General features: G+C 49.4%; 1 protein-coding gene across 10 annotated transcripts in view; it reads right to left on the bottom strand.

Annotated features, from left to right (window-relative positions):
• The window catches only part of Nup214 (nuclear pore complex protein Nup214), a 357,324-nt gene that overhangs the window by 291,352 nt on the left and 41,955 nt on the right, over positions 1–24,017 (bottom strand). For all 10 annotated transcript variants that reach the window (XM_065430714.1, XM_065430718.1, XM_065430719.1 and 7 more), the window contains exons 11-12: positions 22,558–22,713; positions 2,481–2,613 (exon numbers count right to left, since the gene is read on the bottom strand). In XM_065430714.1, coding sequence (XP_065286786.1) covers positions 2,481–2,613; positions 22,558–22,713 — 289 coding nt within the window. The remainder of the gene's footprint in view (positions 1–2,480; positions 2,614–22,557; positions 22,714–24,017) is intronic.

Below are 24,017 nucleotides of genomic sequence, written 5' to 3'. Positions count from 1 at the left end.
CGACGGAGAGTTTGTTAAAGTATATCAATGAAATCTGGGAGACGGGCAGTATACCGGCTTCCTGGAAGCACGCGGACGTAACGATGATCCCGAAACCCGGCAAGCCCATCAACCTACAGAACCTGCGTCCGATCTCTCTTACGTCATGCGCGGGAAAACTCTTTGAGCACATGGTCCACAATCGTCTCTCGCCCTACCTGGAAGAAGGTGGGCACCTGCCGAACACTATGTTCGGTTTCCGGCCTAACCTCTCCACCCAGGACATTCTACTTCAGCTTAAAGAAGAAGTCATCGACGGCCTCAGCACATGCCACAAGAGTGCCATCCTGGCACTCGACGTGAAGGGAGCCTTCGACAACGTCTCACACGAAGCGGTGCTAAACAGCCTACAACATACCAACTGCGGACGGCGGACATACAACTACGTCCGGGACTTCCTGACGGGTAGAACGGCGACCATAGGCCTGGGGAATCTCAGGACCGAGAAGTTCCCAGTACCGCAGAAAGGAACCCCCCAGGGGTCGGTGATCTCCCCGTTGCTGTTCAATATAGCGATGAGGGGATTGCCGAACCTCTTGGAGAACATCAGGGGTATCCGTCACGCAATGTATGCAGACGACCTGACAATGTGGACGTGCACGGGATCGGCGGGCGAACAACAAGACGCCCTGCAGGAAGCCATCGACAGGACCGAGCATTATCTACACCACTGCGGTCTTTCATGCGCGTCGGAAAAGTCGGAGCTCCTGATCCTCAAAAAGAGGACAAGAGGGCGGCCTCCGCAGGACACACCTGACCCAACGTTGACACTAAATGGAGTCAACATACCCAAGGTGGACACACTTCGTATTCTGGGCCTCACTTTCCAGAAGGACGGTGCCGGTCTCGCCGCCATTAAAAAACTGCAAGCGACAGTTATCCAAGTCGCGCACTTGGTGCGAAGAGTGACAAACAAAAAGCACGGCCTGAAAGAGCAGGACACAATCAGATTAATACAAGCCCTGATAATCAGCAGAATCACTTACGGCACCCCGTACCTGGGTCTCAAGAACAGCGAGAGAGACAAATTGAACACCCTAATACGAAAAACCTACAAGCTGGCCCTGGGGCTTCCACCGACGACGTCGATGGAGAAGCTGCTCAGCCTGGGCATACACAATACTTGGGAGGAACTTGTAGAGGCCCACAAGACCAGCCAGATAGAGCGACTCAAGCTCACCAGCACGGGTAGGGACATGCTAATAAGACTGGGCTACCCAGTCGAATATGAGTCTACAAAACAGCGGGTTCCTCTACCCCTGAGGGAGAAGATCACGGTGGCCAGCATCCCGAGAAACATGCACCCTGAATACCACAGAGAAAGGAGGCAAGCGAGAGTGAAAGCTCTACGTAAGGCCTACGAAGGACCAAAACAAGGAGAAGTACGATACACCAACGCGGCAAAGTACAAGAACAGAGCGGCCCATGCTATCAGCGTGATCAACGGCCAAGGACAAGAGGTAGCTGCGGCCTCGGTAAACACTACAGACATCGACTGCACGGAAGAAACGGCGATAGCCCTGGCGGCCACTACGGGCCAGCGAGAGGAAGAACTAATCACAATCATCACCGACTCGCAAACAGCATGTAGAAATTACCAAAAGGGCCGCATTTCCAAACAAGCCCTGAGCATCCTCGAAAAACGAGACAATTTTCCTGAACTGTACATTGTCTGGGCCCCGGGACACGAGTCCCTGGCGGGTAATGTAGCGGCTAATGCCGCTGCCCGAGATCACATTCTCCGGGCTATCCCACCAGGTTCACGAGCACCGGTAGACCAACAAGATAGCGTCCCGAAAAGATACGCCGATATCCTGAGCCACTACAGGCTGAGTAGGAGGATCTATCCACCCCCGCATCCCCAGCTGACAAGAGAAGAGGCGGTGGTGTTCCGAAAACTACAGACCGGCACATTCCCGCACGGCACCCTGCTACACGCGATGTACCCTACGAGCTATACCCACAAATGCGCTTTCTGCTCTAGGCCCAATACCCTCTACCACATGGTATGGGAATGTCAGCAAAACCCATCGACACCGCCCATCACCGGACCAACCGTCGAGCAGTGGGAGGCCCAGCTGACAAGCTCGAGCCCTGAAGACCAGCATTGCCTGGTGAGCAGGGCCAAGTTATCAGCTCAGGCCCACGGCATCCTGGACTAGGGAAGCCGCCCACCTCGGAAGATTTTACCGTCGGCTCATTCCTACTAATAAAGTTTATTCCTCCTCCTCATGCAACCCGGTTATAACTATTACCGGTTGTAACAAATGAATTTTCGTGGCACTTGAATATTGTTAAAAGTGGGTTCGACTGTAAAAAAATTATACTCCTTACCCTGAGTGCTGAAATGTGTCACTTATTGATCAGAAGGACCTACACTAAAGAATCAGTATGTTTGCACAAAATCGTCAAAATTGTTTGAGGGTCCCTTCAACACATACCTGATACGACTGCCAGGAGCAGCTGAAGCTGCTGCTGGAGAGGCAGCAGCGTGACCAACAGGCAAGAAGCCAGTTGATGTAGTCGGCGACACCAGTTGCGGTGTCTGTTGCATTGGTGGCTGCGGAGGGTTGGCTGCAAAAAAAAAAAAAAGACAGGCTAGCTTTGTTTTCAACTATTAAGTATAAGGGAAGAAAAGAATTCCAGCGTGATTGGGCCACTTGAAGAAAATGAAATAAAGCTCGCAGACATGGCTTTGTTTTATGAAACTTCCCAGTTGTCATGTGTTCATGACAGAGAATAATGCCTGTTTACGGCAATTAGTGCATTCTCAGATGATGATTTCCTTGCAGCTTCAAATTTTCCCGTATACTGATGGGATAATGCATGGCAAAAAACAATGAAGAGTGCCTTAATGTACAAGTTCACTGAGCCTCAGCATTTGAGCATGAAGAGAAGGCATAAGGTTGCATTCAGGCCACTGTCAAATCTTTTCTGTAGCACTTTGCATGACAGGGTCACATGGTAACACCAGTATGCATTGCTCTTGCCACACCCTACAGTCACAGCACAGTCATGATTACAAATAAATCAAAGGCCTTGTACAGAAAGGAAAAGTTAAATATATTAGTGTTCACCAAACCAGATTGGAAAGGAAAACACTGACATTGCTAATGACCTTAAAGGGGTCCCGAACCATATTCCTTTGAAGCTGTTAGATACGGGACCATTTCCTGAGCCTACTTCGAGTTCCCCACACCACATCGAATCGCACCACAGCTAATTAAGGAGAGCAGAAACACGGATGCCACATTCCTGAGGCACGGCACATGCAAACAAGTTGGCGGACCCCACTTCGTGTGCAGCCGGTGGAGCTATTCACTGCTTGGCTCTTCCCGAAAGTGAAGGGAAGGGACTCTTCCGTCCTGGCACTGTTGCGGGTAAAGTGGGTCCCAAAGAAAGACGGCTGTAATGCGCCGTGACAACCTGGCGGCGTCGCCCCCCTACCCTCTATGGTGACGGCGCATTGCAAGTCAGCAAGGCAAGACCGCAGGGAGAAGAAAGCCCTCGGACAAACACCCGAGCAGCGACTCTCTTCGCCTGGTGTGACTCCATCGCACGGGCGCCTACCATTGGCCGAAAATGGCATCATCTGAGCGGGCTCGCCCATTGGCCGAACGTGACGTGTCTTATCGACACCGAAGGGCTTAAAAGATGCAGACCGAGAGCATTCCTAGACAGCAGTGCCTAGAGCATTCCTTGATTCATCTCTCTCGAACTTCTTGCGACGGGCCGCAGCGTCCGAGTTGCTGCCGGCCCGTAATGACTCTACGACTGTTAATTGACTCCCACTGTACATAATGTAAATAAACCTCCCAAGTTTTCATCCCGAAGTCCTCCTCAACTCCTACAAAGCCCACAAAAGGCCTTGGAATCAGTATGGTACCTCCAAGGAACGTATCACCGAAATAATTTTTCAAGGAGACCTAGTATGTGCCATAGATACTTTGAGTGCGATATTTACCTTTCCTATTCGCCATTCAACGTCCCCTGTTCCAAACGAGAAACAGCCACACGCGTATCCGGCACTGCACACTTTCTCTCTTGTCTACCTTCCACCCTCTGCCAATGTCGGAGGGTGGAAGAAAGGGACAACAAAGCCGTGCGAGGGCTGAGGGGCAACAATGGCATGCCATGCATGCTGCACGGTACAAAGAAAGGTATAGCGAAGCGGCTCCATTTGTTTTCTCCCCTATAGTTCACATTTGATTTTTTTTGGTGCAGACACTACCCCATACCCAGGTTTATTTGTTATAGCCACTATGTGGGATGGGAACATTGTAGTAAGCAGTTTATTTTAGCATAGAACACACACAAAAGTTCAGTGCCTGGGCTGCTTACTATTACATCCAAGTATTGCTAAAACCAGTAATGCTATAAGTGGGTTCCAGTGTAGTACGTATGCTTCTTTCTGCCTAATACTTAACAGTAAGACCCTGTTGACTGAAAGCTGCAAGAACTTGAAAAATATCAAGATAAGCGAAATCACGAAAACAGAAGCTCGCTGGTGGCACATAGACCACAAAGAGCATTTCTAAAATGCGGCCAGTAATATTCTCAGTCACTTTCACATGCATCAGCAACAGACCTGTTGGTGTCTACGGGCAACGGCATTACTGGTACTGTGCCAAGAACCGAAATGATTGATCTTAATGCAACATTTGAAGCCAGTGATCCCTACATTAGCAGTTCCAGACATCCAAAAAGCTGACGTTGCTACTTTCTGCATTGTAATGAATTCTGGACAATTTCAATTCAAAAACTGAAACTGAACTGAAGAAGAGCGCAATTTTCACGCCTTTAGCAGACATGCACGTACGAGTGACAAAACATTTACGCCTCATCATCTTGCGAGCATAAAACAAGCATCCTTATCAAACTGCAATCTCACAATATGTTGATATAGTGTTGATCAGACTCAAGAGATGACACTCAGATTGTTGCAAACCAACACGTTCCCACACCAAAGGAGGCTTCATCTCATGTTCCCTACTCAATATGACGAACAATGTAAATACTGCGAACAGCTAGGAACCTTCCGGCACATTCTCATAGATTGCAAACAAAATCCAGACTTGGCTCGTCTACCGCCTACCCCCCACCCCCAAGAGCAAAGAGACGCTGCTGTACAGCTCCTGCCTCTAGGACCAGATCATGTTGGTTGAGAGGACGGTCGCAGGCAAGATGGCACATGGATTCCCGTGAAGAGGGAACCACTCCTGCAAATCAAGCCATCTTTAGGCTCATTAAAGATGTTTTCTCTCTCTTAAGGTCATGGTTAATGCGCTGTGACCATATTGATGCATCACTGACAGCGTCCTAAATGAGGAGGGGGAGGGGTGAAGAAAAAAACTACTCCCAGCTTACCGAAGCTGCATGAGGCCACAACAAAATGGCAGTGAGCAGCCAAGCAAGTGTGCGTGAGCTGTGATAGAAGACAGAAGGGGGAAAAGTAAAGCGGGGAAAGCAGCTCCGCGCCTGGCTCTGTTAGCGAGCTCTTACCAGGTGAAAAGTGAGAGCAAGCAACTGTCATGATCCACTCGGGCTCGTGAACGAGGGAGGGTTCGAGGCAACCTCCGTTGGACGGATGTTCCGCAGCATGGTGGTGCTGAACGATGACTGACCGCGGAGCAGCCGTGCTCGTCGGTGTTTACTGCGGTGCGGTGACCAATGTTGCCTGCCGAGCTTAGCAGGCCCCCGAGCCTGGCGGCAAATGAACATTATGCCTGAGGGGGTGTCACATGTTTGCTACACCCCCTTACCCCCAGTTTGTTTGTTAAATAAAAAACAAACGTTCATGTTCAAAATATGAGGCTCTGCCTCCACCCTAGCTGGGTCGATGCTGCCTGCTACCCAGGCGAGTAACGGTCCGGTGGCCTCCGCCGTCGACTACTCCGCCTGGGCACCGGTGTTGATGGGTCGGGTGTGGCAACGCCGGGTGCTGCCTAAGCAAGCCTCGCTCCATCCGGAGGGTCCGTAGTGGTCGGCCTCGTGAGTGATGCTGGGCTCGACACCGGTCCAACGGGTGCCGCACCACTGGAAACTGTTGCCGCCTCCGAGGTGGGTGGTGCCCCGCTGGAAGCGACTGGTGCGGCCGCTAGTCCTCCTGCGGGCTGGAACTCAGAAGTGGCAGTCGATGGTGCTGGCCAGGTGCCGAGGCGAGGCTTGACATGGTCGGCGTGTCTGTGCCACATGGCCCCGTCTGGCATGCGCACGACCAGCGATGAGGCGCTGGCAGGAGACACCACCTGTCCGGCAGACCAGGGTGGGCCAGGACGGACGTTCCTGGCGAAAACTGGAGCTCCCGGCTCTGGCATAGGCCCGGGACGGCACCCTTGGTCAGAAGCCAGCTTCTGCTTCAGCTGCTTTAAAAGCACTGTGGATCGCAGGTCCGGATGCAAGTCGTCCAAGGGTGTCTTGACCATCCGACCCAGCAGGAGCTCACAGGGGGCACGGCCAGTGACATCGTGGGGCGTGGTCCGGTAATGAAATAGTATCCGGGCAATCTGCGTGCGGAAATCCCCAGTCTGGCTCTTCTTGAGCTTGTCTTTGATGGTTTGCACCACCCGCTCGGCTGCACTATTTGAAGCAGGGTGGTACAGCGGAACCATCATCCGGCGGATTCCGTTTTTCGACAGCCAGGCCAGGTACTCTGCGCTGGCGAAAGCAGGACCATTGTCGGACACGATGACATCCGGCAACCCTTGGGCGGCGAAGACCTGTCTTAGCGCTGCAATGGTCAAGCCTACCGATGGAGTGGTGACAGGCAGAACCTCCACCCACTTTGAAAAGGCGGCCACCACCACCAGGAAGTAATGGCCCTTGAAGGGTCCCCCAAAATCAGGCAGGACCAGGGTCTCTGTAGGAACGGCCAGGGGGTGCTTTCCACATGACGCGAGGCTCGCTGACGCTCCTGGCAGATTTGGCAGCTCTGCACCCCATGCAGGCTGGCTTCCGGATACTCTGGCAGACGAACGCCCAGTGCATGAATCCAGTTTCGGCCCAGCCGCGTCGGCGACGACCCCTTCGTTAAGTAAAGGGGAAGGGTTGCCTCCCTGTCGCCAAAACGAACGCCGGCCTGTGCCTGACCCTGAACCTGGGAGAGTTGCCCGGAGTAGCTGCGCAGCATCACGCCCGAAACCTCGACGGACACGCCGGGGAAAGTACACCTGAAAAGTTTCCCAGCCATTAGTGACACGCTGGCCCCCGTGCCCAGCTCCATGGCAACGGTGCCCGCAGATTTCGACGGTAAGCATGTACGGCGGCACAGACGACGGTACAAAGCCTGTGTGCCACATGTCAAAAATCGGCGGGTCCTCAGCCACGACGTGGAGCCTGGCCGCAGAAAAACTTGAGCTTGCTGCCGCACGCCTCCGCCGCATACCCTTGCAATGGCTACCCTGACCGCGGGCTTGTGTGTTACCTGGGCTTGAATCAGGCTGCTGATGCTGTTTGCTGTTCATCCTCCCCCTTCGGCATACACGTGCCAGGTGCCCAGTTTTCCCGCACGTAAAGCATTGTGCTTGAGAGAACTGGCACTGTGAGGGGGAGTGGGCACCACCACAGCGACCGCAGGTACTGCAATTTGTCGTCAAAGCGTTGACCACCGCTTCCGCTGACGGTGAGCCAGTCGCACGGGAAATCTCGCCCGCGTCCTTGGCGGCAGCTTCCATTGCCAGCGCTGCCTTCACGGCGTCGTCCAGCGAGGGGTCGGGAAGCTCCAGGAGTCGCGTCTGCATGGTGGGGTTGTTGATTCCGCAGACGAAACGGTCCCGGAGCAGCGAGTCCAGTTGGTCCCTGAAGGCGCAGGCACTCGCTAACCCTTGTAGCACAGCAACGAATTGCCCGAGGGTCTCTCCTTCCCGGCGGCGACTCCAGTTGTTGAAGTGGAAACGCTCCATTAGTGTGGACAGTGCCGAGTTGAAATGCGAGCGCAGTATGGCGAGCAGCTCACCCAGCGTCTTAACGTGCGGTGTGGCTGGCTTGAGAAGGTCGAGCAGGAGGCTGAAGACGCGGGTCCCGCAGCTGGCCAGGAAAATGTCCCGCGGTTTGCCCTCGGGTGTGTCGTTTGCCCGGAAGAACACGTGGACTTGCTCCTCGTAAATTTGCCAGGCGGACCCATCTCCCTCGAACGGCACGAGCCTTCCACAGAGCGGCATGACGACAGCAACGGGGGGCGGTGTTTCACCGCTCGCGGCGGCGTGGGACGCTCCGTGGTTACTCGTCGCCATCCTCGTTGCCAGTGTCACGAGGATCCCATCCTCATCGCCCTTTTGTCTTTTCCTTGGTATTTTCCAAGTCAAGATTTCAAGATATTCGGAGTCCGGCGCAAAAGCTTTTCGATATAAGAGGTGAAAAACATGTGGGTTGACACCACAGCGGGAAAAAGTTTTGACTTCTAGAAATGTGATATCTTGAAACATCTGTTAACGAGGATTTATGGTAAAATGTTTTGATGTTCGTCCATGCAGATTTTTTTTGCAACCCAGTTATAACAATTATTCATTATAACCATGGGATTTTCTTGGCAATTAACTATCGACATTAGTGGGTTCGACTGTATTTACTCTAAACAGCAAGCGTAGCTACACAGCTACGTACAACTGTAAGTGCACAGCAGGGCCGCAGTGCATGCTCGCATGCTCCAGGATGGCCATGCTATGTTGTGGAGACGAGTCTTCTCCTGCACAGATAGCAGGCAAATCCAGATTGTACCCAACTTTGCAGCGCTCAGCACGAAGCACGTCTAGAGCGGAGTGGCTGGGAGTGTGCACACAATGGCACGTGTCTCTTGCAGATGCTAACTGCCATTCACCATGAGGTGCGGCAGGCATAGCGTACGTGTGGTATGGGGTTAAGTTTCGCATAGGTCAAGGCTAGTTGAGTGTTCCAGACTAAACAGAATTGGTGAGACCCGACAGCTACGACACCGATAAGCAGTATGGCCAAACTTTATTCCTACATGGGCACGCTATCATCTGCTCACGCTTTTCTATTAGTGTCAGCTATTGCCCAATAGCAGCCATGTATAAGAATATATGATGAATTATGGCATGCACCAGCAGCCCCAAAACGGGTGAGGAGAAGGCTGCAGCAGAGAGAGTTCGAGACAAAGGTGACCTCGCGGTCACCTTTGACATGAATCTTTCCAACAACTATATTGTTATCACCAAAGAAGGTATAATTGCCGTCTTGCCAAGACTAGGCAACAAAAAGACACCGGGCCCGGATAGATTCCAAACACTTTTCTTAAATGTTATTCTGAGTGGGTGGCATGCTTTCTCGAAAAGTTTTTTTTCGTTATCGCTTTATAGTGGTATTATACCTACTGACTGGCTGATGGCAAAAGTAAAACCAATTTTCAAATCTGGAAGCAAGCTTGCCATTGGGAATTATCACCCGATTTCTATTACGTGCACAATATGCAAGGTCCTGGAAGACATAATTGCTAAGGAGTTAGTTCAGTACATAGAAAATAATAATCTTTTCTACAGTAAGCAGCATGGCTTTTGAAGAAGTCTATAAACTGTGACCCAGCTGTGTGAAACTATCCACAGCTTTGCTGGGGCAGTCGACTCGAAAGCGCAAGTTGACGTAATTTCAATTGACATGTCAAAGGCATTCGATAAGGTCTGTCACAACAAGCTATCAGCAAGCTTTATGACTTTGGGGTCAACGAACAAATTATTAATTGGATTCAGGCATACTTGACAAATAGGCTGCAATTAGTTGAAATTAATGGCCAACACTCCCAAAGTTTACTTCTTTCTTCTGGTGTACCGCAAGGGTCTGTGTTGGGGCCGATATTATTCTTGATTTACATTAATGATATATCCGAGCATATAGATACTAGTGTTGAGGTTCGTTTATTTGCGGACGATTGTATACAGTCGCCAACTGATTTTCCGGACCCCAAAAATTCGGACATGCTCGATTATTCAGGTCTGCTTCGCGGCACCGCTATTCTTCCCATAGACCATAATGTATAACTTCCAAAAGCTCGGACGCCTTGCAACCTCTCGTTTGATTTTTCGGACACTCCTTGAGCCAACTCGATCGAGAACACCATGCACCGACTCTGACCGTTGCATGGTTCGAGTTGCTGAACGCCATTTTTGTTTTGAACGGAGCCTCCTTGCTGCCCCACGAAGTGACGCTACTGCAAATCCCTGCTCATCATCATCGTTTCTGCCCGGTTTGTAGCTATAGCAGTTCCGGTCTCAGCTTAGTATGCCATGTCAAGACAATCCAGCAGCTGATTTGTTTGTTTCTTCGTGCACGAGGCTGCGAGTAGGCCAGGTTTTTCGTATGTGCGACTGATGTCGGCGTGACGGCGTGGTGATGCTTGCTTTGTGTGCTGTGTCGACGTTGCGGTGATGCAATGCAGCATACGGAAACATTGCGTCAAGTGTCTAATGGCGCCGACATTGCCCGCGCATACTGCACTGGGGAATGCCGGCAAGCGGGTGCCGGGAGGGCTAGAATTTGTCGCCTTCCGATGTGCTCCCTACTGACGCCGAAAATGTTCTGCCGAGACCTGCGCAGTGGTTGCATTGAGATTCCGGACACCGTCTCATTTGACAGTTTCACAGGTGCTGATACTGCTGTATTGACATGCGCAGAACTCAACGACGGCGAGATCATTCGTCAGGTTTCTGCTGCACCGCCGGACGATGACTCCGAGTCAGAAGATGACGCACCATGTGCTACACTGCAGTCGCATGCGGAGCGTGTACAAGCAGTGCCTGTGCTTTCAGCCGCCTATAGTGACCGTACGACCCTCTCCGAGGTTCAGGCTTATCTGACTGCGCGTAAACGGAACAGCGTGCATCGGCGCATTCACGATTTCTTCATACCTAATGCCGAGCCCGAATAAGTGCGTGGAAATAAAGGATTTTTTTTCTTAATCTGCTTTTTCGGACACCTGTTCATTCTGACATTTCTGCAGTCCCCGTGAGGTCCGAATAAATGGTCGGCGACTGTATTGTACTGCCCCGTGAAATCAATAGATGATCAAAAATTACTGAATAAATCCTTGGAAGGAATCCACAATTGGTGCTCCAAATGGAATATGGAAATTAATTTTGAAAAGACCGCGTGTATGACTGTCTCGAACAAGAAAATACCACTGTGTTTTAATTACTTTGTAGGCAACAAACAAATGGCCCGCACGACAAAACTGAAGTATCTTGGTGTCACCATCTCAAATAACCTCAATTGGAAGAATTATGTGAACAGCATATGTGGATCTGCTCAGGGAAAACTTGGATTTTTGAAGAGAAAATTGGTGCATGCAACGCCTGCAGTTAAACTTAAAGCCTATACAGCTGTTGTACACCCTTCTTTGGAATATGCTAGTGTTATATGGGATCCTCACCAGCAATATCAGATTAACCAACTTGAACGCATTCAGAGACTTGCAGCACGGTTTATATATTCAGCATATCGCAAAACACAGTCCGTAACCGCTTTTCTCGCTAGGGCAAATTTATTGACACTGGCAACACGCAGAAAAATCGCACAACTGAAGTTTTTGTACCAGCTCTCTACTAATAAATTTAACTTAGATCAGTCGCGCTATTTGTTACGTCCTGGCAGAGTCTCTCCCCGTGTGAATCACCCTTATGTTTTTATGCCTTACAATGCCAGAATTGATGTTTTTAAATATTCTCCCCTTGCTAAGACAATTGAAGACTGGAATGGCCTTGATGTACAGATTTTTGATGACACAATGACTGTAAAATCATTTGAACGGAAGCTGGAAATGTACCTCTCATGATCTATTTATTTTGTTTCATTGCTTGATGTGTTGACAAAATGTGTCAATCCTCCCACCCTGTACCAGCCCGAAAAGGGCAAACAGTATTCGAAATAAAATAAATTTTAAAAAAGGTACAGCAGGGTGTGGCGCTTCTCACGGCGCTCAACGTTTCTGCGCAGGCAGAGCGGGTGCGAGAGAGAAAATCTGGAGGCCTTTGCTCCTTGAAGATGCGAGTCTGCCTAGGCACAACAGAGGAGGTTCCTGAACGTGTGTTGTATGCGTTTGTCCCCTAGGCATGCCGGCATAGTGGAGTGTGGTACAGTTTGTTTACACTCCGCCGCTGGCTGCCCGTGCAGTGAGCAGTGGGCACAGAAGCCCCATTTGGTGATTGCTTTGTCTGAAGGGGCAAGGTTCTGACTGGTGTTGCATAAGTCGTGGCTCTATTTTTTAGTCGCGACGATAGATTGCATTTTTTACAAGCACTGCTCCAGGAGGGCACATGTAACCAGCAAACAAAGGCCTCAGGAGAGCACCTGAGGTTATATTAAAGCAGGCGGCGCAGGATCTCCAGGGCACCCAACCGGTCGCGGGGGGATCAAAGCTGGAAGCAGGGCCAGCCTGTGGGTTTAGGCCGCGGAGGCCGAAGCGGTGTTCGCATAAAAAATTGGCTGTCTGCAACAGCGGACAGCCGATTTTATACTCCCCTGGCACGCGCAGGCCTCGGCAAGCCCCAACCCATGAACCAGTCCAGGCTCTAGCTTTGATGTCCCCGTTGCCGCTTTGCTGTCCTGGAGGCACCGCCAATAATGCGAAATAATGACACATTGTTTTAATTAGTAAAAAACACAATTGAATAAATATACCTACGTCCAGCTGCCAACCTGCGATGCTAATTCAGCACTACCGCACCCCGCGACTTCTGCCGGAACGCCTAGGGACAAACGCATACAACGCACGCTAAGAAACTCCTCTGTAGTGCCTAGGCAGAGTCGTATATTCAAGGAGCAAAAGTCCCCACATGTCCTCTCTTGCACCCGCTCTTACTCGTGCACGCGTGCAAACGTCCGTCATCTCCGCAAGTGCCACGCCCCACTGTACCGACTAGCAATTCTAAATATGCCCCCCAGCTGCAGATGCATATACGGGGGAAGGGACGTTGCACAAACTTGCCGTGGACCTTCCGATTTGAAAACTCTTTCCAGTCGGTGCCAACCACGGTCGACACATGAGGCGCCGATGACCATGATGACCGGTACCAAGAGACATGATACGTATTCTCCGCTTTTGTCTGTTGAGCAGACTGACTTTAATGAACTGACGATAACCCGCAGAAACCACCTGCCATAAAGATGGAAAAACCCACCTGTTTTCTGGAATAGCACAGGAAAGCAATACTTTCTAAGCAGTTGAGGACTGCCATGAAGCAATCTCAAGTATGGCACACTATTTAACTAACTTAAAACCCCATTGGTATTTAGGACAACTTTACTCTTTCTTCAGCTTCAGAGGGAAAAAAGCACTTAATTCTACTTGACAAACATTGTATAGATGCAAAATATTTTAGAGACCTTCGTATACAAGCCAAGTTGTTATCACCGCTGGCATACTAATTTGGTGTTCCCATTAATAAGAGTAGAGCATACTATACATCTCGATTCACAGGTACACTACTTAATTAGCTCATAGGTAGCATGATTCTAGTTATGTAATGTGATTAGCATCCTGAGCATTTGCAGCACCGTTTTTGCACAAAGTCTGGAAGCAAAGAAGCTTGTGCTAAATTTTCTTATATTCGATATTCGATTCAAAATGTACTACTCAGTAATTGCACACCCCTAAGAAATAAGCAACAAGCGTTTGCCAAGCGCAAGGAGCACCGCTGTCAGGCATCTGGGTGATGCAGGATTTTGGGGTTAGCTTTGCAACAACCATTCTGCAGCGCGAGCGACACTCATGAGCAAAAATAAGTCAACACTTGTGCGTTCAATATGGTTTCGAAGCAGCAAATCAGCAAGTTTCCACTTTTCACTATCTCAGGAAGCTATCCAAGACTTGCGGAGATCTTGGAGAAGCTTCAGATAGGCATATTTTATATTTCGAATTATTGATATATCGAACCATTTAGTGCTCCTCTTTGCATTCGATATATTCGGCATCGACTGTAGTAGATTTTGAATCGAATATTAAATCAAATAAAGAAAAGTCGAATATCAAATACAGTAGACTCTCGTTAATTCAAACTCGAAGGGACCCCAGGATTTTGTTTGAATTATCAGGAAGTTTGAATTATCAGAAGTTCTCGCATATATGACTCTGAGCAAGATTACAGCGCACATTACAATTAATTATCCACTTAAATCATATTTTAAACATTTCACTCTTTAATTACACAGTAAAAACAGAGCAGAGGTGAAGGATCCAGAACAAGTTTAATGGAAATCTATAGCTGACTAGACCGTTTGAAGAAATTATGAATTGTTGATTGTTTTTTCTTTACATGTGCATTAAGAACAAAGTTCTCTAATGGAATAGAGAACTTTGAGCAGCCATTAAGAGCAGCCAGTTGTTCTTGAGAATTTTCTTCTACAGTCAGAAATTTGCGGACCTCGGCAAGGTAGTGGAAGGCCTGTGCTGCTGTCACAGAGGATTGCTCTTCTGATTCCTCTTCACTTTCGCTGCTGTACTGTGCTGGCAGCACCTCAGCCACCAAGTCGTCCAGGGTGTCTTCCCTGAACACACAGAGGTTATCATCGGCAGCCGCAAATTCACTGAGGTCAGCAGCTATGTTGTGTGCTTGGAGTGCAGAAAGCCCTAGCCTTGCTTCATCGCTCTCCATTTGGAGGCAGTCTTCACCTTCATTTCGAGCGCAGTCAGGCAAGGTATCACTGGTGTGGCCTGGTATGCGGAAGGCATGCTGGAAGCAGTTCCGTATCGTTGCCGATGTTACTGCACTCCATGCGTCAGCTAGCATTCCCACAGACAGCAGTGATACGCTGTACGACATGGAATTATCCATGCATATTAGCATCCTCTTAAGGAGTAGCTTTCTGTAGTTTATCTTCAGACATTTGATTACCCCCTGATCCAGAGGCTGGAGGACAGCTGTTGTGTTTGGAGGGAGGAATTCAAGACGAATTGCCTCCAGCCCCTCCACGTCACCGTGAGCGGGACAATTATCCACTATCATCAGCACTTTTCTTTTATCGCGCTTAAACCGCACGTCAAGTTTCCGCAGCCAATCCTCAAACAAAGACTGCGTCATCCATGCACGTGTATTTGCTGCATAAGAAACGGGAAGAGTTCGGACGCCTTTAAAGCATCTCGGCTGCTTCGATTTGCCAACAACGAAAAGTTCGGGCTTGTGACTACCATCCATATTGGCATAAACCATGACTGTGAGCCGCTCCTTGCTCAGCTTTCCGCCGGTGCAACGTTCCCCCTTGCGACACAATGTTTGCTGAGGAAGGCACTTGAAGAACAGTCCCATTTCGTCAGCATTATAAATGTCAGCCGGGGAGTATTCAAGCAGTAGGCTCTGAAGACTCGTCTGCTGCCAGTCGGTAGTAACCGCCTCATCGACCGCTGCCGCTTCTCCACTTACTGTTTTGAAAGTGAGGCCATGTCGCTCCTTGAATCGCGACACCCATCGATCACTACACTTGAAGTCTTCAATTCCAAAGCGCAAAGACAGTTGTTCGGCCTTCTCTCGCAGGATTGGTCCACTTACTGGTAGACTGCAGCTCCGAGCGCGCTTCAGCCAAAGAAAAACTGCCTTCTCAAGCTCCGGATGCGCCGCCTCCCTAAGCATTTTTCTGTCGGGATTGAAATGGCCTGCGTTGTTTCACAGCTTGTCTTTCGCTTTCACAATCGTTGTCAGCGTACTTATTGTGATTCCATACTTCAATGCCACAGAAGTCTTCTTCGCTCCAGCCTCAACTTCTTCTATGGCTGCCAATTTTTCTTTCACAGAAAGGGTTCGGTACTTCCCTCGCGGAGACATGATGCTACCAACGCGGGCGACCGACCAGGGAAAGAAAAGCGCGAGCGGTCACGTGATTCGGAATCGGCCGATGCTACTTGCGTCACTTTCGCACCTTTTTTTTTTTTTCCTTTTCTCATGCTCTTTGTTTTTACGTCAGGTTTTACGTCAGTTTTGAGCGTTTTGACAAACGCAGGTGGACAGTTGTCATTTCCACAAGTTTTGAGGGTTATGTGTTTTAATTTCGAACTTCCTGCTTTGAACTGGCTAGCAAGCATGCTAGCAAGCCACGGAAAGTGGAGCAACAATGTGCTCTTTGGGAGGCTTTTGTTTCGAACGTTTGTTTGTTAGGCTCTTGTTCGCTTTCTTTTATTTTTTTTGGCCATAGTGCACTTATTTTAACATTTTCCGCTGTTGTGGTGATATAAAAAGTCAGATTTTTCACCAGTGGTGGCAACGATAGCCGATAATTTTCTGGTATGGACAAGCAAAACGTACGAATTAACCGAATTGCGGTGTTTGAATTAAGCGGCCTTAAAATACATTGAAAACATGGCGAACCAACCAAAAATTTGTTTTTTGTTTGGATTAACCGAAAGTACGAATTATCAGAGTTTTAATTATCGTGAGTCTACTGTACAGTCGCGAACCCATTTATAACGATACTGGTTTTAACAATTGTGGGGATGCGCGACTCTCACGCGTCCCCTGATATGTTGTTTTCCCACACGACTCGCGTGGCCTGGCGCCCGCGGCGGTCGGAGTGGTTGAGGCGCAGTACGAGAGATGGCGCGAGTGTTGTGCTGCTAACACCGCCGACTTGGGCGCCGAGAGACAAGGCGCTTCCTCTTTCCCGGCGGATCGGCGAACAGCGTGGACGTCCCGCGCGCGCGCCGACCCACGCTTCTTCGAGACTGCCTCGCGTGGCCACCTTGGAACACGACACCGTTCGCGTGACCGTACGCGTGAACGACCTGGCGTTGGGATCCAGCATGGGGCGAACATATTCGCTCGCTATCCGGTCGCGGTGAGTCGGACTTCCTAGATTTGTCGCGCGCCCATCGGCATGTTTTGTGGATAGCAACTCGGCTAGCAGGCATTGATCTATGAAAGGTGCAATAAATGCCCTTGTGATTGTTTGCATTACTGTGTTGTCGTTCCTTTGTCCGAAGAGCATGGGTGAGAGACCCCACGTCTGGCTGCCCAACGTGGGGCTCTTGGGGCATCGAACCATAGATTTAACAGTTTTGCTTCGTTCGAGACCTTTGTTTGAACCGAAGCATAGGGCTAGCGTGGATTTTGATCGCTAGCGTTGGCGGCGTGCTTTCTTGAGCGAGGCGCCGGTGGCTGTAGTGTGTTTGAACATGTCAACATGCTAAGCCTTTTAGCAAGTGTTTTTTTAATGGCATTCGTCGGTACGAGAGCCATGTGGTCTGCATCCTGGGAGAGCGAGGCTCAGCGCCCGCGGAGCATTGCCAAGCCTGAAGCGAGTGAGTACGGAAGCCTCGTGGGTGGTCCGAATTTCTTATGTAAATAGCTTCTACTATCTCTTTGACTCGGATGAAGTCGCAGCTCTGGGAGCCGGGTGGCCGCGGGCCACGGGTGCCACTACGGGCTGACTGGTATTGCGGCCTGGCACCGGGTGCTCCGACACCGTCTGGGACGGTGGGCGTTATCAACTCGGATGCTGCGTGCACCGAGCAGAGTTGGACCACCTAACAGAACTGACGTCTTCTCGCGGCTGCCTGTTTTGCGCTCATTTTTAGTGTTGTTTTGGGATGCCGGTTGTTGTCAGGATAGCGACGCTTTAGGCCTAAGGCTTTACGAAGCTGCCTGTCGCACGTGGAGGGACACAACCTGGTGGACCCTGGCGTTGAGGTGTTGCACTTCGCTTCCCTCATTCTAGTTAGCCTCGCACGAATTGATATTACTCGTTCGACTCAAGGAAGCGAGCTTCCTTCACGTGAACTTAGCAACTGAGTAGCCGCCCGATCTTTTGCTAGCCGAGTTGAACATCGTACCACGTGGGCGATGCGCATGCAGACTTCCTCTCCCTTGCACTGCGTTAGTTTTTGCCGAGTGTGTGGATTGTACGCAGTGTGAACGGAGTCACCCCTTGTTTGCCGTCACCTGCACATCGTCTGCGCTGTTGCCCCGGACTACGATTGAGCCTTCCCAGACGATGGTGATGCTGTGGCCAGTTTCGGCGCAGCGACTTTGGCGGCCTCCTGTATCCAGCTCACAACCCTCCGCGGCAGACAAAAGAGCCGGCGGTCACCGACAGCTATTGCGGCTCTCGCCAGCAGGGCGCGTCGGCGCGAGTGACGCTTGCTCGTTCCAACTACTGCGTCGCCGTTTCCGGAGTCCTGGCCTGGAATCGTGCCGTCGAATCTGCAAAGCTCGACGGCGGATTACCGGCGGATGCCAGCGGTGTACCCCAAGGACAGTCGGCTCGCATGTTGTGGACAGCGTGTGGACATTTCCTCGGCACGGCCAATGTTGCATGTACTACCTTGTTCGCGAAGCACGCGTTGATGTTAGAGCGTGCGACATATTTCGCCGGAATATGTAGTGATTTAACGTTGGGGAGATGTGGGGATGCGCAACACTCACGCGTCCCCTAATATTTTGTTTTCCCGCACGGCTTGCATGGCCTGGCGCCCGCGGCGGTCGGAGTGGTTGAGGCGCAGTACGAGAGATGGCACGAGTGTTGCGCTGCTAACGCCGCCGACAGGAGGGGTTACTTGGGCGCCGAGAAACAAGGCGCTTCCCCTTTCCTGGCGGATCGGCGAACAGCGTGGATGTCCCGTGCACACGCGGACCAATGCTTCTGCGAGACCGCCTCGCGTGGCCGCCTTGGAACGCGACACCGTTCGCGTGACCGTACGCACGAACGACCAGGCGTTGGGATCCAGCATGGGGCGAACATATTCGCTCGCTATCTGGTCGCGGTGAGTCGGACTTCCTAGATTTGTCGCGCGCCCATCGGCATGTTTTGTGGATAGCAACTCGGCTAGCAGGCACTGATCTATGAAAAGTGCAATAAATGCCCTTGTGATTGTTTGCACTACTGTGTTGTCGCTCCTTTGTCCCAAGAGTACGGGAGGAGAACACCACACAATATATCGGTTACAACAATGAGAAGCTGCTATACTGTCAACTTTTGTATGTTTTCCATGGTGAAATAATCCACTTACTACAATGGCCCAATGCCAAATTATCAGTTATAATGATGAAGTGTGGCTCCTGGGTGTCCGTGCCGAAGGGTAGTGAAATGCAAAATCCTTGAAAAGAAAAAATTATGCAGATCCCACGCACTGTGGGAATCGATGTAAGCGAAGCTTTCCGTGCTGGATGCTTTGATTGACGATAATTCGCGGTGATATTGATGGCTAAAGCTTAATTTCTTCAAAGTTTAGGCTAACACAAGAGTGGTGAGTTGATGTTAAACGTTACCTTGCGTGCACCACTGCTGTTTGTCTGCATAGTACACAGAACACACAGGGAGAGGTGTTTGCACGAGGCGTTTTGTGCGCCATATTTTATAACCTCTGAGAGGGCTGCGCGTTGTCATTGCCTCACATGGCACAATGCATTGTGGCAGAAGGATTACACTTGAATTGGATTATGGGGCTGTAGGCACCAAAACCACACTCGGATTATGAGGCACGCCGTAGTGGCAGACTCGGGATTAATTTTGAGACCGTGAAGTTCTTTAACACATTCCAAATCTAAGTGCACGTGCGTTTTCTATTTCACCCCCATCGAAATGCAGCTGCCGCAATTGAGAACAAATCCACAACATCTAGCAATGACATAGCCACAAAGCTAATGCGGTCAGTACAGAAGTGTTGATTTGACAATCGACCATTTCCGTAGTGTCTCCTGGACCCTGTGGTGCACTTTAATTAATGCGGCTATGCTTCTGCACGCCCTGCGTAAGTTACCCCCTTGGCAAATTTGCATGGCGTTTATTTTTCACAAATAGCAGCAAGTACCATACCTTGAACTTAAGCTTATCCTGTTTCCCTGCAACCGCTGTCCTATAGTAGTGGGGTTTACTTGCCTTCTCACGTCACCTTCCCCCTCTCTTGTATGGGACTGCCTCTTCTCCTCCCTCTTCTCTTCTCTACAGTTCTGTCTGCGTCCCCTCTGGCCTCCCAAGTTAGTAGAAAGGGAAGCGCTGCAGTTTCTGCAATGCTTCTGAGGGGAGTCATGGAAATTACAGCTGTCAAGGACATTAGCAGACAAAACGAGTTTCTCCTGTCCCCTTTCCTCTCTTACTCAGGCCTGTCATGTATATACACACTCTGAACCACCACCCCCCTGAAGCCATGTGCACCACAGCAGCCCACATCAGCAGCAGCAGTGGGAAAGTCAAAGGAAAAGGCAAAGAAAGCTGCGCTTTAAAAAAGAAAACGAGAAATTTGAGCCACTGAAGGATGGCCCGCAGCCCCAATAGCAGCCGCGCACTGGTCTTCCAGCATCCTCCACGCACCTCTCTCCCATTGCCCTTCTACCCCTCCTAACACGCATGGGCTGCACCCATAGCTCTACACCACGCCACCCTCTGAAACACGAATAGACCGCCACAACTGCGCTTCTCCCAGATTGCTCGCTGGCTCCTCATTCAGCGCAGTTCTGCAAACAGCTTAATTGTTCACGTTCCTCTTTGTTGGTTGCGTTGAAATTGTTCCTGGCCATGTGGTTTCTCAGCCTCGTTTGACTCGCCGCCGAAATGGAAGATCGCTGATCTGCCCGCTGATCATCGGCAATGCACGACGTTGCCGGTGAAAAGAAAGCGCACGGCTATAGATTTGGAAACTAAGTAATTCTAACCAATGAGGCGATCGTCGCGAACGTGCTTGCATCAGATAGCAACGGCAACGACACCAGCCATGACACAGTAGGGCAGGCTGCCTCAGTGTTGTCCTCACAGGAGGCCTGGCAGATGATTCAGTCCCTCCGATGCTTAATTTTCGCGAGGAACCTTCCGCTGCACTACGTGGAGCATCTGGATGCCTTGGAGAAGGATGTCGGCAAGCTTCCCATAATGCCTGCAAGGCTGACGAACATAGGATTTTCTCATGCAAGCCAGCGAGAAGTGCACGGCGAGCATTTCTTGTGGAATTCTCAAGCTTATAGGCTGTCGCAGCAACCTTCATGACATTTTAAAAGGCCCCTTTTGGGGCCACCAAAGCAATGCCTCAGCAGAGCTTGCATATCGCTTGCCACCCGTGACCCTTCTTTTGCAGTTATAGCAGTGCCATTCTTTAAACGCCTACAGCCGCGGCCTGTTACACGCGATCAGAGCGCCCAGGAAGCAGTTAAATGAGTGAACACAATCAGCAGCAGGATGGAGGAAGGTGGTGGGAAGGGACACTGGCCCCCTCGCCATTATAGTTTTCTCACAACAGCTCTGCCATCCCCCTATTTTGATTTTTTCATGCAACCCGGTTATAACAATCACTGGTTATAATAATGGAATTTTCGTGGCACATGAATATTGTTATAAGTCGGTTCGACTTTACCGGAAAATTCAACACAGTTTTATGCTTACACATTTTCTGCAAGAAAACATGGTGCTGCACATGCTCAGGAATCTACTCACACTACATAACAAAAGTGTTGCTAGCTATCAGTAACTTAGGAAACTAGGAATCGAGATGTATGGCATGGTCTACTCTTATTAACCGGTTATTGCCAATGATGAGGTAACTTGTCATCACAACGAGTGTCCTCTGGTCCCCATGACGAGTTAACTCATTGTGAACTTTCTGCAATTTTGGCACATGTGTATATGTGAAGGTTGTAGTTTTGGCATGAAAATAATACATAATGAATTTTGCTTTTTTTGTCAACAAGACGAGTAAAAATGCAATAGGCATTCCTGGTATTTTTTAGAAAAGACTGGCACGAAATATGTAGGTCTAAGTAAAATTATGCACCTCTAATAACTTTTTCGAAATTCATAATGGCAGTTACGGGTTAAAGGGAACACTAAATTAGTATGACAGCAGTGATAACAACCCAGTTCTTATATGCAGGTCTGGAAAATATTTTTGATTAATAGAATGTCTGTTGAATAGCCTCTAGTGCTTTTTTCCCCCCGAAGCTAAGGAAATAGAGAAGTTATGTCATCCTGAACACCAATGTGGTTTTCTGTTTAATAGCAGGCCATACTGTGCTTAATAGAAATCTTCTATAGCTTAGAAAGCTCTGCTTTCCAGTTTTCTTCCAGAAAGCAGAGAGGTTTCTCTATCTTTATGGCAGGTGGCTTCTGTGGGTTATAATCAGCTCGTTATCATCTGGCTAATCTGTGCAACAGATAAAAAGCGGTGACTGTGCATCACATGACTCAGCGCCACTCAGCACGGTCATCGGCACAGCACAAGTCAGCCACGGTTGGCACCGACAGTAAAGTACGGTTGCCTTTTCACTTTTGGGTTTAGCATCATTTGCTGCTTGCTGTCGGTTTGCAAATAGGAAGGCACACGTCAAGTTCGTGCAAAGGCCAGTTAGAATGACGTCTGTTAAAGTGGCGTTCAATTAATAACTGTACTGGCAGCCATTCGGAGCAGTCGCTTGAAAACGTATCACTGGGGTTCTGCTGTATATTAAATATAACAATCTTACGTTTCAACCATCACGCTTAGCAAGTCTCATCTTGCACAGAAGCATGTGGCAAAGTTTTTGGAAATTTGAAAATATGTGTCAGAACTCCTTTTCTATTTTTGGTGCCCCTAGACAGGTGAATATGAAGTACATAGACACTAACCCATGGGCCTGCGCTGGCCATTTGGAAGTAGAGGCTCGGGGGGCCGCACAAGAGAGGGTGCTCCCGTAGCCAAGTTCTTCATGTGGAATGGGGAGAGGCCTCCGCAAGTTGACAGCACCAGGAGAATAGGCATTGGAGCCCACGACTCTGTCTTGCCTGTAAGATAAGCATGCAAGCAAGAGAGACAAAAATTATACAGTGAAACCTCGTTACTACAACCACCAGATACACATACTTTTCAAAAATCCCCTGCTGACTTCTTATGGTTTCAATGTAAAAATATTTCAGAACTACGAATTTCAGAATACTGAATTTTTCAGAATAAGGATCATTACTCAGTTTCTGTATTATGTTAACAATGACTCAGTACGATGAACTAATATTCCCAAATCTGGGAATTCTTAGATTTCCGTGTATCCTTCACGGCAGCCGAAACAGTAGATTAGCAGAGGAGAAGGTGCAGAAATTGGATGCCAGCGCGCATGGGTAAGGAAAACCTGAGACAGCACTCAGTAAAAAAAGTGCGAGAGATAACTTTTTTTAATCTATTGCGGAGGCAACGACGCATCGGGTTTTCCAAGCACATGTTCCGCCAAAGCAAGTGTCACCTAGCACGGGAGCCACGTCTCTTCCTTCTTTCGTCCTTCTTTCTGCACATGCCTCTTTCTTTTGCATTTATTTCTGCGGCCGTACTAGCTACGTGTGGCAAAATGTAACCTCCGCACTCACTGGGATACCACACGGCCACACTTTTCGAACGGTGGAGTTCACGGGCGCTTGTACTTCAGAATAGTTCAGGTGTCCATCTTAAGTGAGACAGTTGCGGTGTCCACGGCAAGAATGTGAAAAACAAACAAACAACAAGAAACATTGCACTCTGGAGGTGACATGGAGCTTCCTTTTTGTCAGTAGTTTTCTGAGTTTCAGCTTTGAATGCATCACTCTTATTATACGGTGCTTCGGTGGTGCATGGTGGCGAAATCTGTGGAAAATAGCAACAGCGCAGGCCGAGAGCCAACAGCGTCATTTTCTTGGATAGCTCAAACAGTGACAGCTTATGAACTGATGGGTTGATGGACGGAATCGCTAATTACAGGGCTTTCACTATAACGCCCTTTCAGAATAAGGAACAATTTTTGGATGTCCCGTGTGATTCATTATATTGAGATTTGACTGTACATAAACAAGGCTTGGAAATAAATTCCTTACACAGTAGTAATGAATGACTTCAATGCAAAGGTGGGGAAAAAGCAGGTGGGTGAACAGGCAATTGGCAACTACGGAGTCGATTCTAGAAACGCTAGAGGAGAGATGCTGGTTGAATTTGCAGAAAGCAATAAGCTGAGAATAATGAACACCTTCTTCAGGAAACGTAGCAACAGAAAGTGGACCTGAAAAAGCCCTAATGGTGAAACAAGAAATGAAATTGATTTCATACTTTCTGCCGATCCCAGCAGAGT

The sequence above is a fragment of the Dermacentor albipictus genome, chromosome 1, assembly GCF_038994185.2.
Source record: "Dermacentor albipictus isolate Rhodes 1998 colony chromosome 1, USDA_Dalb.pri_finalv2, whole genome shotgun sequence".
NCBI lineage: Eukaryota > Metazoa > Arthropoda > Arachnida > Ixodida > Ixodidae > Dermacentor > Dermacentor albipictus.
Note: the sequence above shows the minus strand (reverse complement) of the source record. Positions and strands in the feature narration are given on the sequence as shown.